The 9,795-nt window shown below is 59.4% G+C and overlaps 2 protein-coding genes across 2 annotated transcripts; one reads left to right on the forward strand and one right to left on the reverse strand.

Annotated features, from left to right (window-relative positions):
• The first annotated feature begins 349 nt into the window (after positions 1-349).
• On the forward strand, positions 350-6,361 carry LOC119091627 (short transient receptor potential channel 5-like). The gene is made up of 7 exons (XM_037214433.1): positions 350-420; positions 712-843; positions 1,345-1,469; positions 2,162-2,382; positions 3,004-3,139; positions 5,002-5,048; positions 6,245-6,361. Exons 1-7 carry the CDS (start codon positions 395-397, stop codon positions 6,359-6,361), a joined length of 804 nt encoding a protein of 267 aa, XP_037070328.1. The 5' UTR covers positions 350-394.
• Positions 6,362-7,315: 954 nt separating this feature from the next.
• LOC119091779 (adenylate cyclase type 9) lies at positions 7,316-9,163 on the reverse strand (the record flags this gene model as incomplete). Its single annotated transcript, XM_037214651.1, is given in 1 exon segment — positions 7,316-9,163. A coding segment is annotated over 1 exon segment (1,579 nt), but the record flags the coding sequence as incomplete, so codon positions are not given.
• Between the last annotated feature and the right edge of the window lie 632 nt (positions 9,164-9,795).

Below are 9,795 nucleotides of genomic sequence, written 5' to 3' on the forward strand. Positions count from 1 at the left end.
CCACCTGGCTGAGGTGTGGCGCGGCGGTCTGCCGGCCTGGCCCGGCTGGCGCTGGGTCGCCCTGCTGGGCGCGCTGCTGCTCTGCCCGCCGCTGGGCGCGCTGCTGGCGCTGCCCGGCGCGCCGCGTTGCGGCCGCGCGCCGCGCGTGCGCTTCGGCGCGCACCTGGCCGCGCATGCTCACTTGCTGCTGATGCTGGCGCTGGCGACGCTGGCGCCGGTGCGGCCCGCCTGGCGCGCCGGCGCGCTGGAGGCGGTGTTGCTGTTCTGGCTTTCGGGCCTGCTGCTGGCCGAGCTGACGGCCGGCGGCGGCGGTGCGCCGGCGCTGCTGCGGCTGATGCAGTTGCTGCTGGTGGTGCTGGCGCTGGTGCTACACACGACTTCGCTGACGCTCGGAATGGCGCACGACCGGCAGCACTCGCTGTAAGGGGTCCTGCTGCAAACGGCCTGCTGTTGGCCAGGAGAACTCAAGAACGGGTGCAAATGGAGGTCGGCCATTGAAATATTGAAATCGGCCATATTGAAACTGCTTTGAGTTACTAATGTGCCGGTTTAATGCCTGATTCGGTATTCATTAAATGTTTGCCGTTGTATTTGGAGGCCCTTCGACTTTAAAGGCAATGCCGGATCAAGTTTTTACCCGTGGTTCTCCATCAGCTTCAGTCACAGCATCAGATAATGCGGCGGTCAACAAGTACTGATTCACACTTCCAGATACATTCGAAACCAGATTCTGGCTCCGGTGCTTTTTCTTGTCTGCGTCCAGATACTGGATTTTCTTGCGATCCACCGACTGTTCGGCCCCTGGACCGTCACCCTCCGAGCCCTGATGGTTGACCTGGAAAGGTGAGGGGCTTAGGCATAGTCCCTGGGATAGCCGTGCACTGGTAGTTTGATGTACGTATTGATCTGTATCACGTGTGCAGTGATGCATATCTGTTGCGATCGAGGATGGTCAACACATATCGCCTGCCTAACTTAATGCTCTTCATGATTTTTTATTTGCTCAGTTCAGTCCAGCACACCTTGTCACCAGCACACCTTGTCTACGTTCAAACCAACTATTTAATGATATTTCATTTTGTTTCAGATATTTCTTATGTGTACATGCCTTCCTCGGGTCCCATTGTATCCTTCGTGTGTTCCTCTTTGCGTTTAGTTGTGCTCTGACGCTGCATTGCTGTGGTTTAAAGGTACCAGATCGCTGTATGACGTAGTGAGTCGCAGGGCTGTAACGCCAGTGCTGACTGTCGTGCCGGGCCGTCCGTCCGATGAAGTGTTTATGGTCGCTGCCTGACGGAAGCCATCCGGCGCCTCTGCCCGCACGCGCCGCTGATCGCCCGCCAGACTCCTGGTGGTCGTCGCCGTGTTCGTGATGGGCTTCACACTGCACATGACGGCCATCTACCAGCCGCTGCGCCCGCGGCCGCCGCCGCCGGGCCCGGAGCACGGCCTGGGCTATCCGCCGCGCGGTGCGTGTCCGGCCGCGCCAGCCGAGGCAGGGCTGGGCCGAGACCGCGCAGGGCCGAGACCGCGCCAGCCGGGGCAGGCGGGCCGCCGGCGGGGGGGGGGGGGGGGAGGGGGGGGAGGGGAGGCCGGACTGTGCCGCTCGCGTCGGGGCGGCAGGTGTCGCGAGGGCCGGCAACCGCCGCAGCTGTGGGCGACTCGACGACACGGCTGGACGTCTTGCAGAGATATGGTTTTGAGTGCGGGTTCGGTGTGGGGAAGCTCTTAGCGACTGAAAATTCAATAGAGAAAAGCCATGGGGCCGCCAATGTGATGTTGACGTAGCATATTTGCATCGTGGGGCGCGTCATATGGTCTATATGGTGGACAATTTAGCAACGCTTCTTTCAGTCGGCGTTTCCGGCGGAATTTAATTATGGTAGTTCGCTCACACTTTATTACAATTTTATATTCTTGTCCTTTGTCGGGACTCCATACATCCTACGCTCAACGTGTATGAAACTGAGTCGACGGAATATGGACTGACTATGCCGGAAATGAAGGGAAGCTATTGCCAATATGGCCTGGTATCCACCCAATCTTCTCAGAGCTGCCGTTGCCGATATATTGACACTGTGTGTGACAGAGCTGCCGTTGCAGACGTGTCGATGCTGTGCGACAGAGCTGTCGTTACAAACGTATTGACTCTGTGCGACAGAGTTTCCGGTGCAGACAGCGCTGCTGCCGACAATGGAGATGATGTTCTTCGCTATGTTCGGCCTGGTCGACTCATACAACTTCCTGCCGCCACTGAGCACCCACCCGGCCTGGGCGTCGGTCCTGGTCAAGCTGGTGCTGGCCGTCTACATGGTCGTCACAGGGATCGTGTTGGTCGGCCTGTTGGTGGCTATGATGTGCGGCACGTTGCAGCGGCTCGGGGTGAGCATCTCAGGGGTGCTGAGGGTGGGCTTGGCGCACCCGCCGACGAACGCACCCCCGTCGCTGAGGTACCGCGGTGCTATTCACCAGGGGCATGCTCGGAGTTGGGGTCGGTGCACCAGCCGACGAACGCACCCCCGTCGCTGAGTTCCCGCCACGCTACCGACCAGAGGCATGATCGGAGTTGGAAAATCGTTTCCAAGTTTGCCGCCGCCAGACACGGCCGGCCTGATTCTGATGCCATCCACTGACCGACTCTGGCTAGGATCAAACGTGATCTGAAGTCCGTGGCTGACATCGAATCAAGGGCCATTTATTTCATGATTCCGTCCAACGACTCATCTGCTGCTTCGGTGAAGCCACGCAAACTTTGTCTTCATCGGTGGATTAGATCGAGCCTTGGACGGCCTGACCTGATCGTTGGTCCTTCAGAGCCTCGGTCCTGGTTTGTCTGTGCCAGGTGTCTAAGCCATGCCGCCGCCCGCGCCTGCCGCGCTGACCCTCGCTCGGTGCGGTCGACTTTCGGCCCGCTCCGCGGCAGCCGACGATGGTCTCAGCTCCCGCTGAGTCCCCTCGAGTACGTCTCCGACCGAGCATCGACGACTCTGGGACCGTTGGCAGTCGGAGTCGGACACCGAGTGGAAGTTCGGGGCGGCCCAGCTGATCCGGCGCCTGAGTCAGAGCTCGTCCCCGCCGGCGCCGCTCAACCTGGTCACCAAGCTGTTCGTCAGCCTGCACGCCCTCGTCCGATTCAGAGGCGAGCCGGCGCCGCGCGGGCAGAGGCGCCCGCGTGCGCGAGAAGGGCTGGTCTGTGCGCTGGCACGCCGGGGTCATCGCCGGTGCAAGTGGGATGGGACAGTTCCGTCTCCTGCCTAACTTAGTTGTTTTAAAAGTGAAACTCTGGTGTTGACGTTATTTGTCGACATCAATGGAACTTGGGCGTGGTGCACCGCCGTTTTCATATTGTGCGGAGGAAACATGTCGATGTATTTAATGAACACAGCAAACTATAAGTATATTACAATGCTTGTCAAGGAACAACTGATGTTGAACTGAATTATGAATACCCGTATTTCAGAAAAATCCGTTTAGCTGGCAACTGGAGAATTAATGTCTAAAAACGAAATGCAAACAATGACCGCCTACGTTCCAAATGTGTTTTGCCCGATGTTTCGTAACCTCAGCATCTGCGTGGTCGGTGGGTGAGATGCGTGACTGTCTGTGGCGTGACGGCAGGACGCCTGTGGGACCCGCGGGCCCTGCGTCAGATCAGGACAGAGCGGCTGGTGGCCTGCTCCGCCCCGCCGCCGGCGCGCGCCCAGACCGACCGCGACGCCGACGGTGGCCGGCGCTCGCCGGTCTCGCCAGACGCAGGTATGAGGTCTGGAGGGAGCGCGCTGGGACGGTCGGAGAGGCCCATCGCGCACCGCAAAACCCCTTAGTTGGCTATTCAAATGTATACAGCTGTACAAAGGTTGGCATAGCTATGTCACATCGTTTGGGAGTTACTCGAAAAAAACCTTGAGGGAGTCAAGTTTATCTCCTCCCGAACGCATGCCTGTCAAGACAATCCCCGCTCAACCCACCCTCGATCCAAGGTCAACTCATATAGGATGCCCCTTCAAAAACGCTCAAAATGTGATACGCAGAAGACCGTTCACGGTATACTGATACGCTCCAGTGCGGGAGGAATACTCAATACAGGAGTTTTGCTTCTATCGCTAGCTTTACAAGTCCCATACTCGATAAGTAAATGCTAAATGCTCACCAAATGATACATGTCGTATTTTAAGAACAATCGACCTTGCCCGTTAAAGCCGGTCGTTCTCCAGTACCGCTAAAAAAGAGCATCTGAGCTACAGCCAAGTCAAATCACTTTCTCTGCTTTTCTCCCATGGCTGAGTTCTCATAAAGCTTACCACGACAAACAATGGCGCCTGTTTCATCGGCCCCTAACCATTTTGCTAATTTTTAGATAAAGGGTAGCATATGTAAAATATCAATTCCAAAGCAGATTAGCAATATGTCCTTACTTCGAGCGTCACAGCGAGATATCTCACCCAAAATAAAATTAATATTTATTATATGATATCGAATATCGCCGATACCAATATCAATTTCCACCGAATATCGTCATCAAAGGACTCCCGTGGCGATCTGATCGAACTGTAAGCTTCTTTTTTGAATAGCTTTTCTGGTTTTGGAATTGCAGAAATATTGAAGGTTTTTCGTCTATGGCTTTATTTTCCACATATATTACCATAGGAGTCCATAACTGATTTGGGCAGCCCCTACAGTTCCGCTGATTAAACACAAACCGTAGCACGACTTATAGTAAATCAGTTCACATGAAAGTCCCGCTGAGAAAATTTACTCTCATCCCAAAAGTAACGATAAGACGTCCCATCCCAGCTCCCATCTCACCGCATGCCGCAGTGTCGCACGTCAGACGACTCTCCATGACCCGAGGCTTTTCGCAGGTCGCGACACCTAGCCCGCGCCTGCTTTCAGAACAACAACCCTAACTCGGGGTCGGTTTTCGTAGCTGCGCCGTTGACGGGGACCCGTTTTCAGACGGGGGCCGGACGGCGCTGATCGTGAGGCGGGCCTGTGCGTCAGCTGCGGCACGGCCTCGCCGTCTGGAGGACGCCGTCGACTGGCGCAAGGTACCGACAGCTCCGCAGTGTGTCGGGACCCGGCCACTGGGGGGTCACGACCCAAGCCAGCACCTGGAGGGAGCACATGCATAGCGTGCCGCACGGCGTTACGCTCCGTGTCGTGGCTACATTGGTCATATTAACGCCCAGGGGCCATGACGCAACCGGAGTTTGTAACCGGCCCCAGTTGGGAGCTTAAGGCGCTAACCACTCGGTCATCACTCCCAAGAGCGCATCTGGTGACAGTGACTTGACCTCGTATTGAATTAAGTTCCAACTGACATGACCGGACGTCTGCATTCCTTCAGCCTGATTGTCCGCAAATCAACTTTGACACACAATTGAGAGGCTTATAATTTCATTTCAAAGCTGCATAAAAATAAAGCGCACGCCAATAGAACCAGCACCGTTTCTGCTGCCCATATTATTCAGAGAAGTCACGTGTCCCTCACCCGCCATGCGGCAGCGTTCGTTTTCACGCCCCATCAGCTTGTGGCACCCCTCCTGCAGAAGCCCTGGCAACTTCTTGGCGATGTTTGTCAGTCGGCGTTCATTTTGGGCTTTCCACAGTGAACCAGACTACTATGCCGCTCGAAGAGGTTTACCGCAAAAGGCTTCCCGTAGCCCATTTGTACCGGTGAAATGAACTCGTGTCGTTCATTTGATCGCTTTTGAATACCTCCCAAATCCGACAGTCTAGTCTGATTTGATAAAAATTGTACTATATGCCATGTCAAGCACCTATATTCTGCCCGCTGTGAAGACCTCGGACATCAGTTATTGGCCAAATTTGCGCCAAATTTTGGTCCAGGAAACTTAATATTATGTCGTGCCTATCATACCGGCCTCGCCAGCGACTCTTGCTCATGGCCGCACCACGTACCCACGACCTGACATCGTTGGTGCATTGGGGAGCTAGTCTTGTGTCCTGACATGGGCGCATGTTTGAGATCTAATCCCACGTCATGAACTTCCTCGTCACTCCGTGGGAGTGACCCCTCATCTCCGTGAGAGTGACCCTTCATCTTCGTGAGAGCTTCCCCTCATCTCCGTGAGAGCGACCCCTCATCTCCGTGAGAGCGACCCCTCATCTCTGTGAGGGCGACCACTCATCTCCGTGAGAGCGACCCCTCATCTCCGAGACAATAACCCCTCATCTCCATGCCCTAATGTCCTATTCGCCTGACCTCGCGCCACCGCTGCAGGTGGCCGACAAGTACCTAGCGGGCCAGGGCCGAGGGGCTTCCGGCCGGCGCGCGTCAGGTCTGCTCGACGGTGACGACACAGACCCGCCGCCGGAGCCTGCGCCCCGCACCCTGTGACCCGACCGGTGCCCAGCGGCTCCCAAGTCCGGCCGTGACTCAGCCGGTGCCGAGCAACCCCGGGCAAACGCCGTAGACCCCAGCGGCGGTGACGGGCGAAGACACACCAACACGACCCGGGCCCAGCTCGGCCCGGACGTCTCCTGCCTGCGCCGCCGCGGACCCCAGCGGCAGCAACGGGCGAAGGGGCACCAACACGACCCGGGTGCCGTTGGGGTTGTCTCCCGCCGTCTCACCGGCCGGATCGTGAGACAAGGTCGCTGGAGTCTATTTTCACCTCATCGCCGCTAATTCGTGATGCGATTCCTGACGCGCGCTCTGAGGAGGAGACCCGACTTACAGGCCTAGCCTTTCTAGTCATTGGTCTATGCAGCGCAGCCGCTAGCTCCGCGACACTCGGTGTCATAGCATAGGTTCGACCTGGCAGGACAGAGTCCCAAACCGCTTGACGTAGCGCGGCCCCGCGTGTCGCCCACTCTGAGCCCAGAACTGACCTCCCACACCTCCCGGCTATGTAGTGCAGCAGCCCCTGGCACGACACGGCCCGAAAGTCACGCGCGGTCCTGAACTCCGTCCGCCACGACAGTCGCGCCCCTCCCCGCCTCGCCGTCGCGGGACCTGGCAGCTCAGCCCCGCCGAGTATCGGCCCGGTCCGCATCCCTCCAGCCCACGCTGCGCTCGCCGCCGGCGGAGGAGGCGGCTGATCAATACCGGGCGCGGAGCGCCGCACCGATGTGCACCCAAGCACAGAGTGCACGCGAGCACTCGGCCGTCGCTTCAGATCAGCTATCACGCGGGAAATATAGCCGTCGCACGTCGCATCAATTCGTGTTATTGCTTCTGAGAGCGCCGCCTTCGGCAGGCGCGCAGCGCCGGGCGCCGCCGCCGCCTCCCGGGGGCGGGACCTCCGGGCCCTCCGCCGCCCCCGGGGGCGCGCCAGCCCCTGCCCGCAAAGAGCAGTATCTGGTTTATTAGCGAGCCTGAATACAAGCGCGACGGTGCTGCCGCCAGGCGGCTTTCGGGGAATGCATCACAGGGGCGGTGCCGGCCGCCGGCGGCAATGAATAAGCTCTCACCGGCAAACTTTCCGTGTAAATAGTTGCCACCGATGATTCACCGCTAGCTAGCTACGGGTCGGGTCATCGCCGCCCGGCGCCGGCGCGGCCTATGGAGAAGCGTAACACTGCGAGCCGACATGTCGAACATCACAGACGGGCCGAGCCCTAGCTGACGGCGCCGCCAGGCCCGTCGCTCTTGAGGAAGTAAGTCACCACGAGGTCCTTGCCCTTGACGTACACCTCACCGCGCCGCTCGAACTGGAAGCGATGCGCCAGCAGCTGGGCGCAACGCTGCGTGGTCTGTATGCGACCCGGCACGCCGGTGGAGTCCATGCGACTGGCCATGTTGACCGTGTCGCCCCAGATGTCGAAGTACAGCTTGGTCGTGCCGATCACGCCCGAGGTGACGTCGCCAATGTTGTAGCCGATGCGCAGCTCCATCGCGAACTCGAACAGCGACACGTTGAAGGCGTCCACGGTCTGCTGCAGGTCAACGGCGAACTCCATCAGCTCGATCAGGTGTCTGTCGGGTGGGTCAGTGTGGCGCCGCTGGCTGGGATTCAGGCCAGACACGGCCATGTACGTGCTGCCGATTGTCTTGATCTTCTCCACGCTCGGGTACTTCTTAAGGAGGTCGTCCATGTCGCCGATGATCTCGTTGAGCACGCGCAGGTACTCCTTGCCGCCGTGGTAGGTCTCGTCGTACAGGTCGTTGAAGTTGATGATGCTGGCGAACACGACGGCCACGTCGTGGTGGTTCTCCGAGTACTTCGCCTTGGTCTTGAGCACATCGGCCACGTGCTCGGGAATGATGTTGTGCAGCAGCGAGTCGGCCTGGTGCTTCAGCCGCTGCACCTCGGCCTTGTCGCGCGCCGCCATCAGGTTCACGCAGAATCCCAGTCGGTAGCTGATCTCGAACTCCCGGTTCAGGATCCAGACGAGCGTGACGGCGGCGGCCACGGCGGCCGCCAGGTCGGCCACCGGCAGCGTCGCGCACTCGCAGCCGGCCAGCGCCGCCAGCAGCACGGCCGCCAACGCCGCCGCCGACGCCAACGCGCTCTTCAGCCAGCAGTTGAGCTGAGTGAAGTTGCAGAAGTGCACCAGGCCGACGAGCAGCGCGAGCAGGTACTGCTCGACGGCGCGGCTGCAGTCAGCGGCGCCAGCGCGCCAGACGGCGCACGGCCAGGCGGCGAACACCAGCGCCGCCGGCAGCGCCAGCAGCGACGCGCCGATGGCGTGGAACGGGTACCAGCCCGTGAGCCAGCAGTAGGCGCGCGCGAACGGCTCGCGCTCGTCGCGCGACACGCCGGCCGCCAGCCGAAACCACATGACGGCCTGCACGAGCGCCAGCCAGGCGGCGCCAATCGCAGCGGTGGCGCACCAGCCGGCCTCCGCGGGCAGCGTGGCCGCCAGCGCGCCGGCCAGCAGCGCGAACACCAGCGACGCCACCACCGTGTCCACCAGCGTGTTGTACTTGGGCAGCGAGAGCGCATTGGCGGCGGCGTGGTGGCGGCGCGCGTGCTGCAGCCGATACTGGCGCTCGAACTCGGGGTTGCGGTAGAACAGCGTCAGCCTGTCGATGGGCGGGTTGATGAAGTAGTTTGAGTGGCTGGACATCTGCTGCACGCAGCGGACCAGCTGCAGGTCGCTCAGCTTGCGCTGCACCAGCTGCTTGGCCAGCAGCTGCTCCGGCTCCTGCTGGTCCAGCTGGTCCGCTTCGTCCAGAACCATCTGCATCATGTCTGCAAAGCGGCGCGAGCGGTTAGGCCGGCGGCCACGGGGCGGCCGTATGACGATGCACGCGGCGGCCACGGCCCCTGTCACACAACCAGCGACGCCACCACGCGGCACGACACCAGCACACATCTCCGTACGACATAGACTCCAAACGGGGACGTACATATAGACACAAACACACACGCACACGCACACGCACACGCACACGCACACCCACAAGAAATAAATAATACACATATATTCAAAACAACAATATATATATATATATATATATATATATATATATATATATATCAAAATCATACGTTTACATGTACATCCGGTCGTTAACATCAAAGCCCGCGCCCCGTCTCTGCTTCGAGTTTATTTTCCCCACACACAATCGCGAGATAGTAGTCAAAAGTCCACTCCTGGACCACCCACGGACACCGGAGTCAGCATCACGCCCCGGCCGGCGTCATCACGCCACACCAGCCGTGTCAGTTCCACGTGTCAGCGACTACGCGCTGGGGCCGAGGACAGTCCGGCCGCAACAGGCGGCGCTGACGTCATCGGCACGCATCCCCATCCCGGGGGCGTCGCGCCGGCGCCGGCGCTTGTGCGACGAGGCCGCAGCCGGATTTATGGCGCTGGCCCAAC

The sequence above is a fragment of the Pollicipes pollicipes genome, unplaced genomic scaffold (genome assembly GCF_011947565.3).
Source record: "Pollicipes pollicipes isolate AB1234 unplaced genomic scaffold, Ppol_2.1 Scaffold_3447;HRSCAF=4054_pilon_pilon_pilon, whole genome shotgun sequence".
Taxonomy (NCBI): domain Eukaryota; kingdom Metazoa; phylum Arthropoda; class Thecostraca; order Pollicipedomorpha; family Pollicipedidae; genus Pollicipes; species Pollicipes pollicipes.